Source organism: Lonchura striata, chromosome 3 (genome assembly GCF_050655825.1).
Source record: "Lonchura striata isolate lonStrDom1 chromosome 3, ASM5065582v1, whole genome shotgun sequence".
Lineage (NCBI taxonomy): Eukaryota > Metazoa > Chordata > Aves > Passeriformes > Estrildidae > Lonchura > Lonchura striata.
The window spans coordinates 79,479,634-79,507,175 of NC_140705.1; the positions used below are offsets into that span (position 1 = coordinate 79,479,634).

At 35.1% G+C, this 27,542-nt stretch overlaps 1 protein-coding gene across 6 annotated transcripts in view; it reads right to left on the reverse strand.

The window, feature by feature from the left end:
- Positions 1–27,542, reverse strand: part of TTC27 (tetratricopeptide repeat domain 27) — a 121,839-nt gene that overhangs the window by 28,958 nt on the left and 65,339 nt on the right. For 2 of the 6 annotated variants that reach the window (XM_021544091.3, XM_085576887.1), the window contains exons 11-13: positions 12,428–12,523; positions 10,263–10,385; positions 3,178–3,405 (exon numbers count right to left, since the gene is read on the reverse strand). In XM_021544091.3, the coding sequence (XP_021399766.2) occupies positions 3,178–3,405; positions 10,263–10,385; positions 12,428–12,523 (447 nt within the window). The remainder of the gene's footprint in view (positions 1–3,177; positions 3,406–10,262; positions 10,386–12,427; positions 12,524–27,542) is intronic. The other 4 variants (XM_085576890.1, XM_085576888.1, XM_085576891.1 and 1 more) reach the window with 2 other exon arrangements.

The window sequence follows — 27,542 nt, forward strand, 5'->3', positions numbered from 1 at the left end:
TTCATAATTCAGAAAATTATTAAACCCTAAGTACATTAACAGAACCTTTTTTGACAGCATTATGCTTTTAAAATGCATGCAGTCAAAACAAAACAGGACATTTTATAAGGTGTTGCAAAATCAGTCCAGGTACTACTACCCTGCTGCAATAAATTCAGCCATTTCTCCATTCTATATGCCAAGGTCAAAAAAAACCCAACAGTTTTTCTTGGGAAGTTTTTTTGAGAGGGAAAGAGGTTGGGAAAAGGAAGATGGAAAACCAGGTTACATTAACTCCATATTGCACAACAACATATTACTTCTTGAGGGGTCTGTTTAATGTTTATATTCCCTTGTGTTTTAGGTACTCGTTCTGAAGTAACAACTCCGATAACTCAGGTTCTCCTTAGGAAATTGTAACAAATATTTAACACAAAAACATTACCTTAATTTTTTTTTCAAATCAGGGATTTTAGAGGGTTGAGGATAATGCTATTGGCTCATACACAAGGAGCTTTTACCTCTACAGGCTAATTGCAAAGTGCAGCAAACATTCTTACAGTTCACTTCAAACTCATTTTCCTGTCTCTTAAACTCAATTTATATCTGCTCCTGACTTAGCTGCTATAAAATTTATAATTAATCTGCTTCAAAGCTTAGATCCCTGAATACAAACACATGACATTGATCTTTGTCAGACCCAACAGCCTGGTGGGCAAGCTTCATGATACTAAGAAAAGAACTGAACAAACTTTTGCTTATGAGGGTGTAAGTGGATGGCTCATCCCTAGAGCATGTGGATAAATAGGTGAAGATAGAATTAGCAACTACATCTGGTCTGGGCAAACATGAAAACCTGCTTTTCAGCATTGTCAACCTGTCACTTTCATGATTCATAAACTCATCAATCAAGGAAGAAACTCCACATGAAGAGAAAAGCTATGTTTCTCAAATTTCAGCAGGCAAACCTAATACTAAATAACCATATAGTCTATCTAATTTTTTAAGGCTATTTTGTCCACCAGCCCTCCCATATGGCTGCTATCTCATTAACTCCCCTTTATATTCTTTTTAGGTCAGTAACTTCTGGACAGGAAAAGTGGGGGCAGAGACCAGAGTGATCAAGTATGAAACTGAAGGTTAGCTCCAACTTTATAGCTCAGGATACAAGGATACAGTGCTTCTGTAAAGGGTGTGAGGAAAAACAGTCACTGCACGTCTTACAAATCTAATGAGCAACAGCAGCACAGTCTCACTTCTGAACTGTGCAGGCTTTCACCACTGGAGAACTGACTGTGGGAGCTCTTTGACCTCTGGAATTGTTTGTCCAGCCTTGCAAGATGTTCAGTGAAAGTACAAGAGAAATATGTCTGTTATCCACAGTCATGTACAAGAACAAGCAATTCTGTGAGCAGTTGCTAATGAACACAAGTTTCAGGTATATCTGAACTGCAAGGCTTTCATTTCTTTGTGGATTGCCCAAAGACTGATTGAGTGATTGGCTTATATAACAAACACCTATCTCAAAGCTCTCAACAACACTTGACTGGCTGGCTAAAAAGTACACAAGATTAAAGGAGGGTTGAGAGAGAATTATTTTATCCATTACATATTTTGGGGAATCACTTGATGCAGTCTAAAAGTCTCTTCCTTCAGAAAGGTTTCTAATAATCACAAAAAATTAGAATTTCTTTGTAATAGGGAGTCTTTGTTTACCTGATAAATTATTTAAAATTCTGGGAACAAGTTAATAATTTAATTAATTATTATTTTCCTTGTGGTAAAGTCCTTGCATTTAGAATAAATTTCCACTCTGCATTTGGCCCACAATATGCCCTGGAACAGGAAACAATTAATTTCTGTAGTTACAGAATACAGACAGAATTTAGGAGATGGTTATGTCAATCAGCACTATCTAGCTGCTCAATCTGTTTATTTGAAACAATTCAACTGAATCTTAAAAAGACCTTCCTAAGCAACAGGAGGAGGAAATGTTCACTTTCCTATATAGACTGGCCTATTTTTCTTGGATTTCCTTTCATTCTAAAGTTCTTTGGATAGGATACAAAATAAAAAAGCATTTCAGCAGAACATTTCTCAGTTTTGACCCTGTAGGCCATCTCCTGAAACCCCTTATTATCTGGAAGTCCTCTTGATTAAAATAAAATTCCTATCTGAAAAATATGTATTTTGTGGGCATTTTTGGTAATTTTATTTTCCATTCTAATGATGTTTATAAGTTATCTAGAGTTCATTTGAATAAGACTAGGACTCTGATTCATTGGAATAAAATACATTAGCAAAATACAAAAAAAAAAAGCTTCAATAAAATTACTTCAAAGTCTGGAGGCCTTTAAAATCTTTCTAAAGCAGAAGTCCAGATAGTCACATGGAACTTAAAACAGCAGCTTCAGCAGTGTTCTTTGAGGGGCAAAGAACAGATGGAGGAATACTCTGCTTTTGCATGGACCTAGAAATAGCTATGAGGAGCACAATTTATAAATATAAACAACCACAAAGCTTTTTTAACTTTTGAAGACCTTCCACAGGGTGAACCTTATTGGGATGGGATCTGGTGTCTGAGAAACTGAAACAAGACTACAAAAGTTGTCTGCAGAATAGCTTGCAAAGATCAGCAAGAGAAACCAGCCTCATCAAGAGAACTCGTTTCACCGTGGTTTCAATTTTGATGCATTGTTGTAATACAAGTTACTGTCATCACAAGCGTAACACAGTGCTTTTCAGTGACTCCAGAACAAGACGGACCAGAACACTTGAAAAATACTTCTGCGAAATATAGAGACGAGAGTTTGTAACTCAAAGTCAGGGCAAACTCAGATAGGGCGAAGGGAAACTTTCATTAAAATCTGCATTCTTCTTGTAACTGTTTTGCTTTATACCTTGTTCATAATTTATTTCATGGTAGTTATTAATTTGCAGTGGCTTCATCTTGTTAAAATTTCTTTCAAAGAGCTCTACAGGCAAAGATTTACCTGCATGCAAAAGGATGTCTTCACTTCACACTACCATTTTCCAAGTATTAGCCAGTGTTCCAAGTACATGGTAAAAATTTTGCTAAGAATAGTAATAAACTCTTATTTTGGTAACTGTGCCCAGAACAGTCATTTAAAGAAGTGTCATCATTCAAAATTGAATACATGAACTAAAACCAAAGCTGTATGTACATAATTTCCCAACCTGCATAGGGTTGATCTGTACTGAACGTTCAAAGCACTCCACACATTCCCTGAATTCCCGGTTGTGGAGATGGAGGAGGCCTTTGGAGCGCTGGGCACGGGCGCTGCGGTGCCTGGAAAGCTCCCAGGCCTTGTCGTAATACTGGTGGTCTTTAAGAACATCACCAAGCAAACAATATAATGCTGGTGTTTCCTTCTTCTCTAACTCCCGCCTGAGTATTTCTTCTGCCTGTTAAAGAGCAAAGAGAAATCAATGCATAATAAGACTATTTATTTTCAGTTAATTATCTACGTGAACAAATACTGCGTTAGCACCTTGCAAACATCAGCTGAAGATTAAGAAGTAGGGCTAGTGAGGAACCAGTATCTTCATCCAAGACAGCATCAAAGATAAAGTCTAGAAAGAAACTGGCTCCAAACTGATGTCTAAAAAATACTTCAACACAATATGGTGGCTTTTGGTTTAACACACCAAGGAAAATGAAACCATAAAAACAAGCTTATTCCTTTCTTCACATCTTAGGTATGTATTCTATCCCAAGAATAAATCTCAGTCCTGGACATCAAACCTACACGTAACTCACAGCGATGCAGTATCAGCACCATCTAGGTATCGGTATTTATAATTTTTTATGTGTCCTAGTAAGTACTCTTGCAATGACTCTCCTTCCCTTTTCTCTAATTTCCCTTTTCTGAGAATAATGATTTCCATTCTATTGTGTCTCACATCGACTTTCATACTGTTGGTTGTGGAAATGCCATGCTTTTATATAAGATGCAGAAATTGTAAATTTATCTAAGTGCTTGAAATAAAATATACTCACAATATATACAGCTCTATGAAAAAGAAGACACAGGCTGTGTCTTCCAGACTGTAACTAACTTTCAAAAGCTATTTTTCTCATGGTCACTATCTTTGCTCTAACAATAAAATTATTGTTTCTCTTTTACACAAGAGATAGTCTGCTTTCTGTGGCTTTTTGAAAAGATAAATACACCAGACAGATGATCTGGTACTCAGACAGAACTGTCACCTCAGTCCCCCACTGCAAAAATGTAATATACACCATTCAGATCAGGATAATTTTTCTCATGGAAAAGATCTACTTGAGCCATCAAGAAAATCCAACACAGCCTGCCACAGAATTAAAGTTTGACACTGTAACTCCAGTCATTCTTCTATCATAGCTCGTTTACCAAAAAGGAAACCCAACATCATCTCTGCATCTAAATTATTACTGCTTTTCTTGCATAAGAATTGCTTGCTTCTCTAAAGATCATCTGAAGATCAAAGAGAAGTCTTTCACTCCAATCAGTAAAATTCATCTAACCTATCTGAAAATCATCTTTAGAAAAATGCTTGGTTTACCTTGTTTTGAAATATTTAATGCATAGTAATTTTAGCATCTCATTCTTACTATTATTTTTGTAAAGTAACAGTAAAGTCTACAGGTATTTGAAGTGCACAAGTGTGAAGAAGAGCTTAGATTTTCAGTAGAATCTTAAAATTAACAAAAATAGAATCCCATTAAGAAGAAAATTGGTGGCAAAATATTAGGAAAATAACTTGATGGCAAGTGTTTTTAAGTGCCTGTGAAGCACCTCTGTAAAAAAAAAGCCAAAGAAACTATTATTTCACATTTAGAATTAGCCCAGCCAAAGCACTAGAAAAATCTTGTCTAACTAGAAGACTGTACTTACAGAATCATAGAGTGCTTTAGTTTGGAAGGGAATTTGTGTATCATCTAATTCCAGCCCCCTTGCCATGAGCAGGGACACTTTCATAAGACTAGGTTAAATCAAAGCCCCACTCAGCCTGGCTTCCAGGGATTTGGTTAAAGTGCCCTTTACTTCCTCTTAACTGCCTCCATTTGTTGCTATAACATATTAAAAACACACATTAAAGAAGATTTTTCTCTTCCAGAGCAGAGTGAGCTGATTTTTTGCAGTAACCACATTAGATACCAAAAGATAAGTTGTTTTTTTTTTTTCCCCCATTCACATAAAGAAACAATATTGAAATGTTGCTGTATAGGAGATATGAGGTGAAAAGTGCATTGCAAGCTGCATCTTCACCACTTCCTCTGCAGGGCACTCCCAAGCTCAGATTGTTATCATGTGGTGTCAGAACTCAAAATGTCTCTCAGACATTTTTAGAAATTCCAGGCCTTGATCAGAAGCATTTTAGACCCTGGCAGACAGCTAGAAACAGCTGTAATTTTGAGTTTAAGTCATAGAATGATTTACCAACTTTAGAGGTAGAATAAGCAGTCACAAAAGATTAGATAGTATAATAGAAGTAGTTACAAAACAGAGGGGAAATTTTTTTAGTATTATACTGGGGGGTTTTAACACTTATACAGAGGGGTTTTTACTTTGTACATGGGGGTCAGAAGTTCTAAGATAGAGGAAAGTGGGCTAATCCTGTTCTTCCTCCTTCTTCTTCCTTGCCCCCATGTTCTTAGTGATGTTGGCACTCACAGATTAGTTTAGAGTAGAAAAGCACTTTGTAATATAAGTAGTAGGTATTGGGGGAAAACTATAAACATGTAATACATAATATATCATATAAAAGATAGCAGCAGCCCCGGGCGGGGGGGGGGAGAAGAAGAAAGCAGCAGACAGAGAGGATGTCAGTGTATGTGTGTGCCTCTGCCCAGGCCGCTGACCAAGCAGCCACAGCCCGAGAAGACAATCTTTTAGATAACTAACAATAAACTGCCTTGAAACTAAACAGTAAGAGCCTGCGCAGTTTTTCTTTAGAATCACAGGCTGGAGGAGAAATTTCACCACCACATGGGACCCCAGAGCAAGGCTAGAGTTCTCACAATGTGGCAATGCCTGGACTGGAAAGACAACCACTCACTAATGGTGTTTCACATTTAAGAGCATAAAAACATCATGTTCTGGTCTAAGCTTGCAATGATTCATTGCCAACATAAATACTTCAGCACATAGATAAAACAGAGAATTAAAAACGCAGAAGTCTGACTTTTTCTTCATCTGATTAGCTATCTGATCACCTCTCTGGCATGTTGCAAACATTTTTATTACTTAAATCTTTAAAGGCTAGTACAAAGATCAAACTAAAAGAAAACCCTTGTGTTATCAAAATATTTGCCTTCTACAAAACCACGTAATACTCTGAAACTGGATTTTTCATTTTGCCTAGGATTTTGGGGTGGCTGGAGGGGAGAAAGAAAGAAAGAAAAATCCTTTCTCCTAACTTTGTGGTAAAATGTTTTCAAAAAAATCACATTTAATCTTTGCTAAGAACCCCGCTTCTGCAAAAACAAATCTTTCCTTAACAACAAATATTATCAAAAGACATCTTTCACACAGGGCATGTAATGTACGTAAAAGAAATACAGCCACTAAAGATTTACTTTACTCATTAAAGGGATACTAATTATTAATAGGTATGTTTATTAACTGAAAGTTATAACTAAATTTAGAAAGATATGATATTAAAATTATCAATTAAAATATAACTTTAAAAAAAAAGGATCTGTATCCTTATTGACTGAATCAGGTGCATTTATAACAACACTGGTTTTTCACAGCACAGTCTGCAGGGTGGATGGAATTCAATATTAACTTCAAAAGTCAGTTGATTTAAACACAAGAAAGATTTACGCTCTTATCTTATCTTCTGAACTACTACGAGTGGTATGGGAATTAAATAGGCAACACTTCACAAAAATCTCCAATCAGTAAAGAGAGGTCTAGATTTAACAAAAGGTTTTTTTTTTCATTACTCACTATGCAGACTCCTGGACACCAAGTTCATGATTCATCCTGCATCTGGCTTCCCAACCTTAAACATCCATTTGCCATCCCATCCCTGCATTCCTATATTTTTATTTTATATATTTCCTAAAAGATCCTATTAGCCTCAGTTTCACTGATCTACCAATTCTATTATTTTACAATTAATTCCTTTGCTAGTTCAAAGTATTTCCTAGAAAGTCTTATTTTTTCTGCTTGCACATAATTTGCTTGGCTAACAGATAAGAAGCAGAATAGAGGAGCATGGAAAAAGGCAGTGAGAGAAAAGGAAAGCTCTTAGGTTTTCATTTCATCTTCCCTGTAATTTCATCCAAGACCCTGAGCAAGACATTTACTCCTCTTTCTTAGCTTTGTAACCATATATAGGAATGCTTATCTGCCTTCTATGACTGTTATACTATGTAGAATGGAAATTAATCAAGTTCTTGAATGAGCTCATGCACTAATCAGTGTAGTACTGCTTCACATCTGGGAAGTCATACCTGACTTTAAAGGTGGGCTTTTGAGATCTTGCCATAATTGTGTTTCCTCACTCAAATGTTTTGAGATATCTGTGTCATACAAGACAAGAAAAATAACCCTGCAGAATATGTATTGCTGGGATATGTTGATCTAAAACCAGACTGCATCATGCTGTATACTCTCATGAGATGATAGAATGGAGATAGGTCTGAAAACAGGCTATTGCAAGATGGAATATCCACCTGATGGCAAATGGCAGATCTCATTAATCTATCAAAGGTCAGCCGCTACCATGTTACAGAATTCTTGCAAGGGAGAAAGGCCTTACTTCAATTGGAAGAACTGAAAAATCACATCTCCGATTCATCCTTTCTTTTTCTTCTAGCAGGGAAATAGTACCATTGTTAGGTGGAAGAGACCTTTTACACCTTAGACAGTTATTCAATGTTAATAATACTCTTGAGACCTCTGGGTACTTCTCACAGTTAAAAGAAGGGAGAAGGGCACTTTTCAACACTCACTACACACACAGATATGTCTCCTTTTGCAACAAGTCTGTTAAAGGGATACAGTGAGTAAAATACGTGAGTCAGAAAGCCACAGCAACTATCAATATACTATGCATTCAGATTTTATAACAGTTTCTTCTCCTTGTTCTGTGTCATTTTGCTCATTGCTTGGCACTCTATTACTCTTGTTGACTCATGTAATAAGTCTACTCTTTTCAAGTTATAAAAAAACTAATATAGAGCCAATCTAGTAACAGTAACAAATCCTTGAAAAAGTTTGCTAAATGTTAGTTACATCTTACCCTGCAAAATTTTTACTGCTACATGGCCCTCTTATAAGCAAATGAATTACGTATTTTCTAACAGCAGAATGTGGAGCTTCACATGGCTTTATCTACGTACTCTGTTTCTTTATCAGCAGGTAATTCTAAAATAGGAGGGAAGAAGGTATTACTTTGATGTGTAAATATTCATCACATTGGTATTGCTGATATTTAGCACTTTTATTAGATTTTTCATGATTTAAATTCAGGTTTTCTATATAAAAGCATTTGTGAATGAAAAACATACAGAAATTTATTAAAGAGAGTTTGTTCTTTTGCACAGATATATGCTAAGCTCATTAATAATTTGCACATCTAGTGGCCAGCATACTACTCCAGGAGATTTTTGTGCATTTCTACAAAAATAACCGCCAGGTTTAAAAACATCAAAACACTTTTGTAAATATATGCAGTTCACACTCTGAACATTTTGCAATAAAGTGCATAGATATTCATTCCCCTCGGTGCACAGCTACATGTTTCTAATTTTCTGTCTTTTTTGGTCCAAAACTAGCTTTTTTCCAACAATTCTGTTATTCATACTTACACAGCATTTTCTCTTTTTCAAAGCACAGCACAATCCCTCATTCTGAAAGCATTTCTAAGCAGTTTCCTGTGTCAGATATCCTGTCCTATTCCCTGAGTAGCATTTTCATAACTCCCTAAGGGCAGTTAGTGAATGTAACTAGGACAGAATGCATTTCCAGGAAATGGAAAATACTGACCTCTATTTCTTCACTGTACTGAGAAGATTGTAATATTAGCATGCTATCCCCAAGGCATGTATAATGTGGCACAGAATTTTCCAGCCAGACATATCTGTTCAGTTTATAATGAGCAAAATCTATGCTTTGGTGCATGACAATTAGAAAAAAACATTTAAGTATAAGGCATTCTGCTTTTTTTCCTATCAATTGAAATTATATATCTCTATTCATTAAGCTTAAATTATATTACAGCATAGTCTTTGTGCTTGTGGTATCATAAAGGCACATGTACATCCATACATTTAATTCTACCATACACCAAACAGAGTGAAAGGGAGGGGAGAAAAGAAAAAACCCTATTTTTGTCTGAAATTGAGTATTTCTGAATATCTATATTAATTCTGAAAATACTGCCTGATAGCATAAGTTCCTCCTAGAGCCTGTGTGAAAGTTTGCACCAGAAAGAGAACACATTTAGAGTTACATAAAAGTAGGCATTGCTTCCAGGTATGATTTTCTAAAATCTTCCTACCATTGCTCTAATAGTAAAAGCAAAATAATCAGCAATAGGAAGGTTAATATAGCTTGTTATCAACAATTTTAAACAGTTATGTCACTGATACACAGACTTAGGTGATGGCTTTTAACTGTCTTTGAAGCTGATCACACACAGTGGTAGCAGTGCTAAAGAAATGACGGAGAAGTTCAGGAAAACATCAACACAGACTTAACAAGTAAAGCCTTTTAATCTTACACCACTTCTTGTCTCAAGTGTTTGATTCTGTAATTTGAATATGTTAGCATTAAGCAATTAAATACATCAAACACTGATGTTACTCTATTTAAAGTGTTTTTAAAAACTACAGTGAATAGTTTGAAATCAAGTGGGAAAGAAAATTAATATCCCCTTCAGACAAAGTTTCAAGACTCCATCATGAATGATGGCTGTGCTTTCCTGAAATGCCCATATTGCTGCTAATCCATAATAGTTAATTCAATTATCCTTGAATATTTTCAAGGATCACTATCACAATCTTCTTTGGATCTCAAGTTACTTCTTATTTATCCACTTATATGTTGCTTCTTATTTATCAACTTCTATTTCATGTGGCTATTACTCCAAGTCAATTCTTCTAGCATTCACAGGTTATGACAAGCTCTTATGCCAGGTGTCCATTTTTCCTAAGCATATTTTCCTGTGATGACACCCCTGCAGAAGTGAGTGTCCAGACAGTCCTTCAGCTTTCAGATGCTATTTCAAGATGGGATCTCAGTTATGTAAAACATTTTTCTTACCTTTCCATGTTGTCCTGCTCTTTCATAGCAGATTACTGCATCTTCCCACATTTCAAGCTCCTCAAATATTTGTAATGCAGAGCTGGTGCATCCCAGCTCAAAGAGTAAGTTTGCAAGCTGGCGCTGGAAAGGTAAGAAATCCAGGTAACTGAAAATAGTAAATAATGCCTACAGTTTCAAAATATGTTAGAGGCATTTCTGACATCAACAAGATAATATGGAATTATTCTCCTGAAACTTCAGGTTAGAACCTCAAACAGTGTATATATCTCAAAAACCCCCCACCAACTGAATAAAAATAGTTGTGCTTTGAACAATTTAACAATATAATACAAAACCAGATAATGGGTATGGCAAGAGTGAATTGACAGAGATGAACTTCCAGCCCTTAAATGAGGCCCATGCAGCTGGAGAACAGCTGCAGTAGGATGTTGGGAATGCTGAGTGGGAAACAGAGGTCAAAGAAGGGAATTAAAGCACCTTCTAGCAATGCTTTGTCATAGTAATCTGCACCTGTGGAGAAACAAAGATGGAGAGAAAGGCTCTGATACAGTTCTGTCCAGTAGCTGTGAGAATCACTGTCCCAACAGCCACTTCCAAAGGGTGTTGGTTTTTACCCAAACCAATAGTGAATTTAGGTTAAACTCCCTAGTTGAGTTTTCCTCATAGTTCAGTCAGCCTCTTTGTTATTTCAAATTCAGCTATTATTTCAGTGTACTAATGAAAATAAATGATTAATGTCTTCAATTTTAAAACAAACATGGCATTTTTTCATTACTTTGAAAAGTCATCTTTGGTCTTTATTTTTTAAGAGAAGATTAAAATTGCAACTAGGTTTTAACCTTTGAAGAAAGGGTAACATGTACTATGTGTGACAGACAAATAGGTTTGCAAAAATAAATGGGAGCATTCTGTGTATGGACAGCTACTTATGCTCCACATAGTTAACCTCTGCAGTGGACTTGGTGATCCTGAATGGACTCTGTGAAATTGTCTACATATATCATGAACCTATCTTTGAGTTCAGTATCTATTGCAAATCCAAGGAGTTACTAGAGGGGACTAGACTAGTAGTAAAAAAAATTAACATCTGGCTACAATTCTTTGATATAAATATGTAAAAAAATCTGAAAACTTCCTTGTTAGCTTAGTATTAATCACTTATGAAAAATGTTTTGCCATTGGCTAAAACTAAATCTCATTAATGTTTAATTAAATTTGCTCAGTTATGTTTGGTAAAATTTATATATGCAATGTGTCTTCATTACTATGAGTTGAAGATTGAGTCATCTTTCATTATAAATCCCTATTTTAGCATTTCTATCTTTGGCTTAGAAAACTGGCTTGGATTGAAAATGCCACTGTGACAACTGGAAATGAAAACCATATTTGATGGTTATATTGCAAGTGCCTGTTGAAAGGTTATGTAAAAAATCTTGAGAATGTTCGGAGAAGATATGATTGGTTAAAACAACATGCAGTGAGATGGTAAATCAAAAAGGAATAAAACACCATTAAAAGTAAACCAACATGAATACCTTTGGAGGTATGCAATGTTAACAGTTTTCTTGAGTTTGTTAAATACAGCATCATCAGATAAGACTTCAGTGTGTTCAGTGTGTAGACTTCTGTTCTAGAAAATGATCAGTGTAGTTACGGGTATAAAAAAATCCTGTCAGTATTAGTAAAAGAGGGGACTGTCTCCAAAAAAAAGCTTTCTCAGCTCAAGTTCTTCAGTGTATTATTGACTCTCAACCTGGCTGATTTCACCATTATTAACTTCCCAAAGTGAACTTTAAAAGACAAGAAAGATGCAAGTAACAGTAGCATACGTAAACCAGTAATATAAGGCAAGACAGTGGCAAGTTTATTTTAATAGGAAATTTCTTTGAAGCTTGCAAGTTTTAGTCTAGTTTGTACTGGAGGAAAAAGGAAAATAAAGAATTGCACTAAAAAGCAATTACTCCTGCGCATGTCAGAAAAAGACAAAGCAATGTAGAGCTTGACTCCTCTCCAGAAACACCTAGTGTATGTTAGGTGATCTCTATTTCTACAGGGTTTCAACTCAAAAGTCACATCACACTCACTTGACTTTGGAGTGATGCAGCATCAAAAATAACTACCACAGACTCTTAAGTAAAGATTGAAATGGGATTGTTTCACACCTGTATGGCCCAATGTGGAGGCACCTCACAACAGTAGAAAATCTTCATGCGTTCAGATACTGATATATTTGTATTTTCAAACTGGTCTGCAAGTGCCTGTAAATGCAAAGTATATCCTGATTTAGTATTTACTCAGATTTAATCAACTTAAACTCCCTACAAATTCAAAGTATTCAGAATTCTAGGCATTTTTTATATATGTTACATATTTTTTACAATACCAGGAATAAGAATCAAATTTACAATCTCAAGTAAACACTTGCAGAATCAAATTGCATCAACTATTGACTCTGCCCAATGCATTTCAGTCCTTAAGCTACTTTTCCCCTAAGACAGAATTGATGTGCTTTAGGCATGACATTTCTTATTTAAAAGAGAAAGACAAACATATTAAAGTGGACCATGGTTTTGTAAACAGCTCTAATACAGAATAAATTATTGTGACTTGGTATACAATTCAATTCAGGCCATTTTCTTTCTCTTGGTGGAGCTTTGGATTGTTAAAATATTTTCTTCTGAAGTCCTTTGAAAGAGAACGGCAACTTTCACAGAGAAAAACGGCACCATTATTTTTTTTTTTCTCTGAAAAGCCACTACAAAGTTATTTAAATCAAAATTCAATAGCAAAAACCCCCACAATATTAAAGAAGGCTACAGCCAGAAAGGTGGTTAGAAATTTTAAGGTAAGGGAGAAACTCCCTTCAAGTGCCAGTCACCATTAAGTAGCAAATTTAAGGACAGCATATAAATAAGGGAATATTAAATTACTTGTGTCCACATGATTCACCCATTAAAGTCTCTTTAATAATTCAAAGACTTACACATGGTGCTACACAGATCAGAATTTTCTCAGCTTTCTGAAAATGAATGCAAAGATTCCCAAGCAAAAGGAAAAAATTGATAGGATCATTTCTTTCTCTCTCTTTCTAAACCCAATTGTTGATATCAATAATGCAACTGACAGCTGCATAAAAATCAATTCTGTGATTCAAAGTGCTAAGCATATTTTAATGGTTAGTGATATATTTTAATTGTTAGTGACGTTAATGGGATTTACTAAGTGGCTTCATTCTTTTAATAAGAAAAGAAATCACAACATGCAGCAATAATTTAGGCTCTAACTTGATGCTTAACCTCCTAATTTTAAATACAAATATTTCACATATTTCATCTTATTCACATTCTTTTTCATAAAATTATCTCTAGAGGCCTGTTCCTACAGATTATCCAGAAACCTATGCCAAGCAAATGGCTGAGATGTATTTGTAGTAAGGAAAATTACACACTAATAAAATTGCATTCCTTTACACAGTTTCAGGCAAACAAAAATAGTCAGATTAAAATAAAACTTTTAAAGTAATATTATTGAATTTTAGAACTTATTTGAATACAAGCTATATAATACATTATATTTCTCTGTTTTAATTCTGCCGAAATGTTCTAATGCAATGCAGAAGCACATTTTTCTATACTCTGTTGTAAAAAAAATTAAACCAAAAAATTGTCCAATTCCTTGGATACCCATTTACAAGAACAAACAATGTAGTAAAATACAGTTAGAAAATTTAAAAATAATAATTTTTCTAAGCCTTAGAAAAGCAGGAAACTCCTAAATATGTCGTGCAAAATAATTTTTTCAGAAGTACAGGAAATGAAAGGCAAGAAATGTTTTAAGTGAATCAAAATAGGTTTTTTTAACTTTTTGCCTCCCCTTTTTCTAATTTCTATTGTTCCAACATAAAAGCTGAACTACAAAGAAAAACATTTTTCCAGAAAAATGTATTTTATTTTAAAATGTGTGGCCACATCTTTTCTGCACTTCAAAAGCAGAAAAGCCTAATGTAAATGACATTTTAGAGGAGAATATGATTGACAACAAGTAGAATTCTCTCCCTTCCAAAAACCAATACTTTACTCTATTCAGAGTTCTAGCAAAAACTGAAAATGTATGTAGAACTTATGAATATTATACATTCCTTAAGAAGAGTAAATAGCAATGAATTTAGAAGTCCTAAAAATCCATGGTTAATGCACTCTCTAATACATTGAAAAAATAAGCTTTGACAATTCTGCCTACTACTGAAGGATAGAAAATAAGTTACTCAGACTTTGAATTCTGTGTTTCTGGATAATGCTTGAAGAAATAATATTTGTGTTGTATAACGGAAAGAAAATGAGAATTCTAACATTATTGTACAAGTAACATCTAACATTTATTAGATCATAAAACAATAAATCAATAAATTCAACAAGTGAGTACTATCAAGTGAGCAGTCTTTCTCATTAATAACCTTCAACGTAAATACGCTGTAATAAAAAAGTATGTAAATACAGAATACTTGCAACACAGTCAGATGAAAGATTTTGTGATTTAGTTTCACTTGAGACTCAGATTCCTGCCTTGCAAGTTGTTACATAGAAATAGAGCAGAAACCTGTCAAAATTCACAATTCTAAATGATATAAGTTCTTCTACAGGCAATATTTAAAAACGTTAACAGGTTCCTCTCCCACCATGTAACATACCCTCTTCCCAAGGCTTAAAGTGTCATAGCAATGAGTTCTAAAGTCAAAAAACACAACATAGAGACACTTTAATCCAGTCTGGAAACAACAAAACCAGATAGTTTAGATGGAATTTTATATCGTGAGCAAAGATGATGCTATTGCCACATGAAAGTACGAAAAGACAGCTCTAGAAACTGCAATGCATTTTCCCCACCTCACACTCCAATGTCTGCTCTGAGATTAAGCAGTACAATAGGCAGCCTGTTTGGAATAAGCACACCATGCTAATTTGAAATTATCTCAGTAGGGATTTTATTACTTTACTTATCAACCTCAGTCTAATCACTCTAATCACTCAGCTGGTAATTATGCACAACTGAAGTATATGAAGCTTGTAAAGGACTTTCCCACCTTGGACATCATTTTCCAATGTTCATTTCCATTGTATATTCCTGCTTTGCTCGTATGTTCAAAATATGTGTAACACCACTAAGGTCCTCAAGATAAAATATCAGCTTTCATCTTCAAGCCTGAACAAAATTTCAATCTCTTCATCCACTCCACGTTTTACCATCCTTACCTTCAGCCACTGAGTTAGAACTTTTTTTTTTCGTTTTAGCCAGACCTTATCTCTGTGCTTCATCTCCGGAAATACTATTACACCCTTATGGTTTCTGAGTTGTCCTTTTCTCACAATATTATGTTGTTTGATTTCTCAACCTACTTACAGTACAGTTTTTAAATTTATTATTCATCCAATTGGTCTGAAATCTCTCCCCCAAAGATTTGTTCCTTTAGTTAAAATACAATCTTCAGATTGCTTTTTGTATCTAAGGTAAATAAATGACAATTTCACATGTTTCTTTCTAATCTTAACCTCTTTATTCCATATTCAAAAGTTTACTTGCTTTTAAAAATGCCCTTTACATGTAATACTAACTATATGCAAACATTTTTTCCTATCCATTTCACCTGCAGGATGTCCTGATCCAAGCTTACTTAGGGGAAAAATCCCCCTGCAACCAAACAAAAAAGCCCAATTTCCAATCTTTTGAAAAGAGCAGGATATTTAATATTTGTCAAAAACTTACTGGAAACAGCATAACACCTTGCTTGTGCAGCAACTACTTAATTCCATCTGAATCTCCCACCTCAAAAACCCAAAGATACAACTACTCCTATCTAAATTAACATTGCTGGCCCAAATAAAACCTCCATTTTATCCACGCAATTTCATCTCACTTCTTCCCAAGTTTTTGTATCAGCAACACAGGCTGTGACTGCACCATTTTTCCTTTACTTGTCTTTTCCAACAAGAGAATTTTCCAATTTTGGTGTTCCAGTCACAATTGCTCCACACAATTTCCTTCATCTGTGCAATAGCTTGCTTCACAGGGTTAATCATCACAGCTTGTTTGTTTTCCTGCCTTGTCCTACTGCATTCAGCTGTTTTCAACCAACCACACCCTATTTAAAAACGCTAGTCTTTACCATGTTATTACTTGACCATTTACTATGCATTTACCAGTACTACTATCACCACCCTTCCTTTATTTCCTCATACCCTTTGACTTATCCTGTTACCCTTGATATTCCTCTTTATTTATGATTTTATAGGCAGGAAGATTAGATAAGTTTTTTCTAGACTTCTGCTTCTCAAACTTGTCAGGCTGCCAGAACCAATCCCCAGTTAATACCTCTGGGACTCCACTGGTGATGGTCCACCCATGAAGTCCTCTCAACATGAATGCTCACACCAGCCATAAACCATTATGTTAATCAATCACCTAATCCCAGTTGACTGGGATTAGGGGTCTGTGGCATTATCTTGTCCTGCTTTTACCCTTCTCTAGTACCTCAAAGCTGTCTGCTTCTCACGTTTTTACCGTATTTGACAAGGATTTAGCTTGATTAGATGAATGAAAAGTGCCTTTCAGTCTTTTCCAACACAGAAACTCCAGACACACTTTGCCTGAAAGTCTTGTAAATCTAGAGTTCTTTTTCTTCAATTTCTTCCAAGCCTGAAGACTCATAAAAGTCCCACAAAACACCCTGATCTTTCCACATTCCACCTAGACAACCACTTCCATTTTCCTTGTGCTTCTTCCATTTCTGTACATTACCTCTGGATGAATTATAAGCAGTAAGCTGGTGTCACAACTTTCTTGCTCTTGTATTCTAGCTGTTCCCTTAGCTACTCACACAATTTATATACTTGCTAAAGTATCAAAATATGGACAACAGCTGTGGGACTGCCTGGTGGGTCATGGAATTGTGTCAGGCACAGAAGTGCCTGACGGCACCAAGACATAGCTGGAATTGTTCGGCTACTTGGAAGAAAGGTGTCTGGAAACAAAACAGAGCAAATGGTAAAAATACATTTGTAGGGAAAACAAACCTGCCCTCTCAGCTGTACTATGGTTCCTAAGAACTTAGCAGGTGTACAGTTCAAACTGAACTGAGCTCACCTACATTATTTACTCAAAAACAAAGTAGAGGAAAGCTTTGTAAAAATACCAAACAACTACATGTGTAACTCTGGTTGTGGAATTACACTGTTCTTTTTTTTTTATTCATAAGCTTACTTCAAAAATGAATAGAAAAATTTAACATCAAAAAGCTCCTTTGATCTCCTACTGCAGAAGTTGGTCTCACAGAGAGTTTCTACTGCTTAGTATTTATGAAACAAAAAGTGGGCATTTTTTAAAGCTTATGGAACATTAAGCTCTTGTGGATCCTGTAATATGTATAGACTTCTGTAAAACTTTCAGAGATTCATTGATTAATTGATTCAAACTTTCACACATACTAAGACTTAATTCTAAATGCCTTAAAATATTTTTTGAGGCAATGATATTAAAATACTTGTTTAATAGGAAAATCTAAATAATTCTTGAAGTTTCAAAACATTAATGAGCTTTATTACTTTTTAAATTGTATTCTGTCAAGTTACATTTTCTAACAATAAAGCCTGAAAAATGCTGCAGAAGAAAGAACTACAGTCCAAGTTAATTTGGGATGTATTACAACAGTAACTGTCACAACCTTGTTCCACAACAGTGTACACAATATTACATAAACCTAGAAAAGTACTAAAAAAGCCTTCATTCTTCCTGAAGAACATATACATAATCAGTGTCTGTGGGAACTCAAAATGTCTCTCAGACATTTTTAGAGGTTCCAGGCCTTGGTCAGAAGCATTCTAGACCCTGGCAGACAACTGAAAAATAGTTGTGATTTTGAGTTTGAGCCATGGAATGAATTACCAACTTTGGAGGTGGAACGAGCAGTCACAAAAGGTTAGATAGTATAGTAAAAGTAGTTACAAAGTAGAGGGGAAATTTTTTTAGTACTGTACAGGGGGGTTTTAACACATGTACAGGGGGGTTTTCACTTTGTACATGGGGGTCAGAAGTTCTAAGATGGAGGAACGCGGGCTGATCCTGTTCTTCCTCCTTCTTCTTCCTTACCTCCATGTTCTTGGTGATGTTGGCACTCACAGATTGGTTTAGAGCAGAAAAACACTTGGCAACGTAGGTAGTAGGTATTGGGGAATAATTGTAAACATGTTATACGTAATATATCTTATAAAAGATAGCAGCAGCCCTGGGCGGAGAGAGAGACGAAGAAGACAGCAAATAGAGAGGATGTCAGGGTGTGTGTGTGCCTCTACCCAGGCCGCTGATCAAATAGCCGCAGTCCAAGAACATAATCTGTTAGATAACTAGCAATAAACTGCCTTGACACCGAACAGCTAAGCCTGCGGAGTTTTTCTTTGGAAGCACGGGTTGGAGGAGGAATTTCACCACCACATGAGGCCCCAAAGCAAGGCTGGGGTTCTCACAAGTGTCCAAAATTCAGAAAACTGTATGCCTATTAGAAAACAGATGACAAGTAGAGATAATTAAATATGCAGAATAATTAGATTTATTTCTTTCCTCTGAAATATGTATTAGATATTCCAAGCTTTTCTAGTATAACTATTTTAGTACTTTGTGGATATGTAATTAGATCTTGAGTTACAGTCCTTCGATAATCTTACTTTAAAAAGCATTTAACCAAACATTTACATTTTAAACAACACACTTCAACAGATCTCCTGAAACCAAGACCACCAGGACAAACTGAGACATATCCAGACTTCTAAAATCCAATGGTCAAACTTGAACTACCAGTGAAGCAATGCCAGAAATGATGAAACTACTAAACATTTTCATATAACAATGCGATAAAGTTTTGCATAATGGGAGAGAGCAATTTGTGACCTAGTCCAAACATCATGACAGAGATTATGATGAAATAGTGATTACTTTATTGATTGTCAATTTTATCACTAGAGGAATAGATACAAAACCAGTTCACTGGGTCATATTACAGTCATCCATTATTCAAAACAGCATTTTGAGAGTTCAGACAGAACTTCGTTGCTTGGAAACTAGAATGACTTAAAGGAAATAACAAGCTATCCTTTTAAAAGCTCATAGATTATATATTCCTGTCAAACAATGAAACCATCTCTGAATAGCTAAGAACTAAGGTGTCAAAACACACAGCAAAAACCATTAAGCAAGGATGCATTTCAACATCAAGAAGCAATCTCTCACTAATTTATCTAATTTTCAAACTGGAATTATGACATTAAATATTCAAGGAAAATTTATTACAATTATCACTATTATAAATTGTAATTTGTAATTCATGGAAGCTTCAATAGACCATTTCTTACACTGTGCCAAGATGCCAAGCTGAAGACCACTACTTTCCAGAGATTTCACATTATTCACATTCTCAGGAGGATAAAAATGTTCTGTGAGAACTCTGCAGAAGTTAAATGCTTAAAAGCACAAAAAAATTGCCTTGTTTTTGCATCTCATTAAAATAGAAGTCTTAGTTTCATTAAAATCTTGCAGCCTTGAAGACTCATATTTTTGCTCATTTTGCAAATTTGCCCTCTCAGTCATTTTTCCAATCAAATTATTGCTTGTTAGGATTGACCTCAATTGGTGTGTTTATTTAAACCAGCTAGAGGACTGTGTATCGCATCGCTCCCCAGGAACTAAAAATTGGTTTAAAATTTATGAAAACTTACTTTACCATGTTGTATAGCACTGACTGCCTACTTTGTATTGCATATAAAAGTCTACAAGGTGTCTGGAACACAGAAACTGATCAGATTTCAGGATGCTTCACAGAGAAAAACTACTAACAAAATATTAAAACTTGAAACAAAATTAACTGAAACATTCAAGTAGAAGAGTTTAGGATGCACATTTTCAAAACTAAGTCTGTTAGCATTGAAAGCAGTGTTTTACCTACTTTGTTCAATGCTTTGGTAAAAACTTCTGGATAGTATGTAGTCACTACAGTGAGAGAAAAGAGTGTTCACTGACCCAGGTTATTCCTGGGTCTGTGAATGGAAAATGGTCCCAGTTTCTAGCAACTTTACACACAGAAGGAAAAACACTGATTTCCTTTAACTGAAATGAAAACAAAAATTTTCTATGCATATTCTCTCAAATTAGAGCAATCCTTTTTAAACGGCAGACTAATTCCCAACTAATACTTTGCTTATTTTTCCCTCCCACCATAGACTCAATGGAGAAATCTCTCTGATCTCTAAAAACAGGAGGTCTGCTGGTACTTCAGCACTATTTACCCATAGAAATTTTCTAGCAGTTGATCTTGATGAATTCTTCAGTTAAGATGCTCCAGCTCTCAAGGCTGTAAGTAGCAATAGTACTGATTATGAATAAAGAACATGGATTCTTCTCTGATAGCTCTTTTTTCCTTCTCCCCACTAAACAGCTAAAGAAAATTTTTGGCACCAAGAATTTCTCATCAAATACTTAAAAGCTTAAAGTTTCTAGGCTGAGAGGACTGCTAGTAGAGGCTTTTTCAGGACAGCTTTCTCTGAGGCATCTGTACACAGGCTTGATTTCACTGTCAGCACTTGACTTGAACTTTGCAATATTCTCTTCAAGACAGATTACAACTAGATAATTTCCTAACACGGTTCAAGTTTGGTGCACTTAAAGTTGTTTTTCCCTTTAGAAGTATAATCAAATAATCTTTTTTTTTTAAACAAAGTTTGTGTCTATTTTGCAGCAAAGGAGGATCTTGCGTGTAGCCTTTAATAAAGATCTGACTGTTCATGCACTAGAAAACTGTGCTTTGGTGCAATCTTTCCTCCCTAGCCCCATCAGACATTACATAAATTGTTATACGGAGTAAGTTACATCAAACATTTGTGTATATATAACAGATATATTCTTTGAGAGATGCAGTTCTTCCTCAGAAGGGCCAAGAAATGAAGGAGATAGTCAAGTTAAACCCTTTAATATTTTTTCTATACATTATATAATTGTTAGTTTGGGTATAGTCATAAACTTTCATAACTATGACCCATTTGATCTATCCTGTATTCCAACTGGAACACCCTGCTCATGAAGAATAATCTATCAGAAATATCCTGTACATTTTCTGTTGCTGGTAGACTTAGGTTTACCTACCATAGAGCACACATTTGCATTTTGCTGATAGTAAATTGTGCCATAATTTATATATACACATGCAATTAAAAAAAAAAGGTCAAAATATCTGTAAATAGCAAAAAAAAAATCCTCATTCAAGCTTTAATATAAAGCATAAGTAAACATACTAGGAATAAATACTCAAACCTTTATGCATGGCAAAAAAGAGTTGGAATTAGATGGTCATTTCTGAAACAACAAATACTTAAAAAAAAAAAAATTCCAGAGGAAAAGTTCTTAAGACTTGTCACTAATTGCAAGCATGCAAACATTTACAGCTTCCTACCTAGGGAAGAGACTGGATGCTATTCTGTTATACAAAAGAAATATCAAAGTATAAAACAGCACAAAACAAAATGCCATGTATTCATGTAACTGTTCTGGCTCAAGTGCATTTGGTTTTAGTGCAGTTGCACCAAGCGTAATTCTTTCATTCTACTAAGATACTTGAAAAAATGAAAGAAAATCATGTCTAGTCTTATCCAGATACCCATAACCTGAAATCATAGAAATTGCCAGAAGCTCTTTTTTCAGTAATTGAAATAGTCAATTTATCATGGGGGTTTTTCACCAGCAAAGTCCTCTATTGCTGTTATCTGTTTTTCAATTATTTTCTTTCATTTGACAACTTCAAGAACATCTTTACTTATTTGGTGAAGGGGACAGGAGTATAAAGGGAAAAGAAAGACAAGTTTGGTCTCTTTTGTCCTGAATCCAGCCAGAATGTCTCAGGTAACATCTTGGGATGCCCATTGTTTTCCCTTCTTACAAGAAGAAAATAAGTTTTTCCTGAGAATAGCTGCCCTATACAATGAAGCCTTGACTGATACCCAGTAGTTTCTGTTGAATAATTACTTGGCAGGAAATAAACATTCTTCCAGTAGCTGAGCCTGACCCAGAAACCATACAGTGTACAATGGTAAGTACATTAGAAATATGACACACAGTCAAAGCATTTAAACTTTAGCTATCCCAAAAGAAGGCAGTCACATGTAAAGAAATCTGTTTTCAATATATGTATTTTCTTGAAAGACATCCAATCCACTTCTTTACATGTTTCTGGAAAGCTCTCTATACATCAGGGAAAAACAAACAAACCCCCTATCACTCTCTGTTAGTCACTGATCTACTCACCAAAGAGGAAAAATAAACATCTTCAGTAACAACAGGTTTGAAATCAATTAAATTTCCAGAGAAAATAAAAGCACTCTATGCATTAAATGTTCCATGCCCGATTGTATGGCATATTCAAACAGAAGCGTATCAAGCTCCCCTGAAGACTCAGTTCTTTATTATAGAAGGTGGAATCCACAAAAACGCAGTTCTTTCTACAACTATAGAGCCTGTTTGGCACAGAACCAGTCAAAAAAAACCAGACCAAATGAAAAATTTCAGTCAGCTGGACAAAATTTTATGGTCTGTGCTGGTCACTCACACCAAACTGGTTGATGGACAGAGACAACAAAGAATCTTCTGCTACTTCATTGGACTTATGACACTAAAAACCTTGCCCAAAAAAACCTTTGCTCTGTTAGCAATCTTCAACTGCTGAACTGAGGACCATCAGCTGCAAGTCCTAAAGGTACCACTCTTGCATTGCGGGCAATTTTCTTGCAGATCTGCTGGAAGGGGTAGCACGCTGTTGCCAAAGGAACAGAAGCATTTTGCTTTCAGCTAACCCTGCTTAACTTGAAATACTCTAACCTGAGCCAGAGGGAGAGTACTGAAGGACAAATTAATTCTTCCAGCAGCAGCTGCCACCACCAACTTGCAGCTACCATTTTTTTCCAGGGGAGAGAAGAACATGAGCCCAGGAGTCTGCTGGGCTTCTGGCCATTCTTTCAATCCTCACCTGCACCCTTATTGGAGAGCCAGAGGAAAGAAGGCAAATTTCAGATCAGTGACAAGGGCAAGGCAGAGCTTGGGAGCTCCTGAAATAGTTAAAGATTGCATTGTCATTTGGCATTTTTGACCTTCTAAATGTCTGAACCTGCAACATTATTAATGACCTCAGCTTGTGTGCATTTCACAAAGGGGAAAACAGAAAGAATGGAGACGTGTTCTGTGGTAGAATCATTTACTACATGTTTCTATTTCTAGTTAACTTCAATGTTTTTCCAGATCTGTATCTGGAAAAATGTGCAGGTATAGCACAGCAATGTGCATAACAGCTACAAACAAAAATATTTATGCCATTTAAAAATCTAATTCTGGCATGGAAGGTCATATTGCTAACAAAAACATCTCCACATTTGTCAAAATCCCTAAATCTTACCACAAAACCACAGTGCTATAATTTACAATATTCAGTCAGAAAGCAATACTGTAAAAGCTGGCTAACTGCAAAAGTAAATGGAAATATTGAAAAGAATCGTTATCATATCAAATGCAGAGGGAGGCTGGACACCAGACTGAGCCCTCCAGGGAAGTGGTCTCAGCATCAAGCCTGGCAGAGTTCAAGAAGCATTTCAACAATGCTCTCAGGCACATGGTGTGACTCTTGGGGATGGTCCTGTGCAGGGCCAGGAGTGGGACTTGATGATCCTTGTGGGTCCCTTCCAACTCAGCATATTCCATGATTCTGTGATCATAAAACTCTCCATATGCCAGTCTCTGATTACTTGGATCAATGGTCACTAAATCAGCTTGGAAAGTACAGAATCCAAATATATTCCTCAATTCATAACTAAAACTGAAAGAGGAACTAAATGAGTTGACTTAGGCCAGAAAAATCAGTTCTCTGCTTAGAAGCCACATCTAGCACACACTGCAAACTTTGTCTCTGGTCTAATATATTTCAATCAACTGATTCTTCACATACAAGATTCTCCAAATTTTCTATCTCCATACTAGAAATTTAGAAATCACAGCAGTCACCATAGTAAATAGGGTTTTTTAACAACCCAACCCTCCTTGTAACTTACCAGAAAGTGAAGCCCTCGGCATGATGGAACTTCTTTCAGTAGAAACAACTATCAGAAAAAGTAGTGCTCACTCTCCACTGCTCACTCCATCAGTTACAAACTAATTTAAATGCATCATTTTCATTTCACATGAAATTAGTTCTTATTTTTATAAATGGTACAATCATTTAATCTAAAATTAGAAAAATAACATTTCCCTTTGTTAATTACACAATAGTTAATTCTTTCCTATTTTATCTTTTCCTCAGGCATTATTTTCCATCCCAATTTCTGTACACTACAAATCTCTACAGCTTATACTTCAAAGTTTTGCTGCAGAAAACTGATCTGTTGAAATTTTACTCTTAATAGTGGACAAGCAACAAATTTTCCAAAGAATTCTCCTTGATTATCCTTAGTGTTGACCTGCATAATAAAAGTAAAGTATTTCCTATGTACTGTGCTGAAACTCTACCCCATTTGGCTCTACACTTTTTTAACCCTAAACACCTGAGAGTAATTCTTTTCAGTTTTTATCAGATTTCCCACTGAAAATCTCCTTTGGTAATAAATGCATTGGCCTCCCTTAAAATCACAGCTTGTATGCTGACCTGAGGAAGTAAAATATTTATTTTGTATCTGCAGAAAATAAAAACCCTACTGACAGATTATTCAGTCTTTTTTTTTCCTGAATCAATATATATGGGCAAGACCAAGGACCACTAGTTATTGGGACTTACACAGTTGGCTTTGACTAATTACCTATTCCAACTTCTGCAAATATTAGAGAACCAGTATTTCCATATTCATTCACTTTTGGTACTTTTAAAACTAAAAGCAGTCTTTAGTCTCATTTCTTGCAAAGGGTAAAGCAGCACTAAAATACCTCCTAATAAAATAATTTTTCAGATATTAAAAGACACACAGACACAAGCACTTCTATCAGTAACATTTATCTCACTGTTATGATGTTATTACCCAGCTGTTGTTTTTGTACGTCTTTATTTCATTAAAGAAGGCACTATCTACTATATGCATGACTCTGAATTAAATACAGAATTCATTCTCTGTCTTCCAGTACAGTTCACCATGGTCCTGGAACTTCTGGAACTACAATAACCAGTGCATTTAGTGCCTTTTCATTGCATTGAAAAACTCATGCATTTGGCAGTCTTTTCACAGCAAGATTCCGCAGAGGAAACAGGACAAAGAGAACTGCTCTTAATTTACCTGATTTAACTTCTTCCTTGTAATAAGATGATTAACATTACTGAATTGTAACTCCAAAACTATCATAATGAGGACATTTTTTATCTTTGCTGCATATATTTTTATTGTTCTGGAAAATTATTAAAAACTCAAAAGAATGCAAAATCCACTCTGTCTTAATTTGATTTTAAAAACCCTTTTCATGCAATAGCTTCTATATTTTTAATAGAATACTACCCTAATGAAACAAAATAAGCGTACAGATTTGCGCCATTGAAGGTGAAGAATGATTGAGTCAGAGAGAACTATGACAAATTTATGCATTTTGAATTAATAAACTTCAATACTATTATGGTCAGCAAATAATTTTGATGTGGTTTTCTTTGTTTCATTTATCTGGGTTTTGCTGATTTTTTTTTTAATTTGCATCTTTTCTTCTCTTCCTTTAAAAGGTGAATTTTCATCAGTAGTGAGAATCAGACTGTCCTTCACACAGTCTTATTTATCAGTTTTTTTTTAATCCAGAAGGATTCAATGTAAACATGTTTAAAGTAACTCTAGTACAGAATTCCTGTTTCTTTATTTTAAACATTGGAGTATGATAAATAGCATTTTTCATGTCCTAAACGAAGAAGTTAATTTGACCCTTTTTTTAAGACTTTTTAAAGTCTTAAATGGATATGGAAATGGAAGTATGATTAGCAAATAAAGCAAATGTACATTATGATCCAAATTAAACAAAATTACAGGCCATATAATGAAAAGATGACTATCAAAATGAGTTTTTTATTTAAAATTTTCTCTTTTCTTATAGATATCTTAGAAATGCACAGGTTCTCATTACACATTAAAATTAATATATATTAGGGTTTCAGTCCTAATTTTATAGAGCAAACACAAAAAACATGTCTTTTTGCCCTATCAGTTCCCAAGGAGTTTCTCAATTCTGAATAAATTAGGTCTTAATCTATGAAAGAAAATTCACCTTTGCACCTGCCTGGCAGCTTCTGAAGGCTAGTTTGCACTTTCAACACACTCTCAATTCCAGATACTTCATTAGTGATTTTTACCAGATCAGACATACTATGGTCCTTTAACCTCAGCATAAAAATATGCCTTGCTGGTATATTAGTTGAGATTAGTAATTTAAAAGTGTAATTTAAAACATTTTTAGTAATGAAATGTATAAACATTAATTGAAAGATCTGTGTTTCTTACCCTAGTTATAACCATGTTATCACTTGGACTTTAAACTTTGTTGTTCTACAGGTAGTGCCTGTATCATCAATAGAAATATTGAGTGTATCAAGATATTAACATATTTAAGCATTAAATATTTAACAATTCAACTAAATTACCAATTTTAATAATTCTTTGGTATACCAGTCAAACTGTTTAATTTTTCTGTTCTATATAGTGGAAGACTGGAAAGCTGCTGCCTATAGAAGATTTCCCAATCATTTTTCTTTATGATATTCTGGTAACTCATTTTTTGCCACCCATTACAACCTTGACTCCAGGCAAACAAATTCATTCTTCACTTTAACTTGTTCCTTAAGTACCCCTACATGTTTAAGCAATCTCAACATCTGAAGTTATTCACATCACAATTACTTTGAATTTAAAAATTATTGAGGAAGAGACTACCTCATGAACATAATATACCCATATCACCTATACAATCACTTTAATGGCAGGAAAAAGAGAAGGCCAAAACTTCATAAGGCATCTACACAGAAGAACTTCAGGCACCAGACAAACAGCAGTACTTAGTTTTTGCCTAACTCAAGGTGAACTTCTAAGATGCAAGATGATGTTGATAGTTTTAAGGAAGTATGCTGGGGCAGGAGTCACATGCTGGAACTGTGAATATCGGTATTTCTTCTAAAGCAAGTCACATAGCAGATTCTTAATGTGCATGTTTTGGTTCATTACATCAGGTCCTGCCAATGTACATTTCACTTTG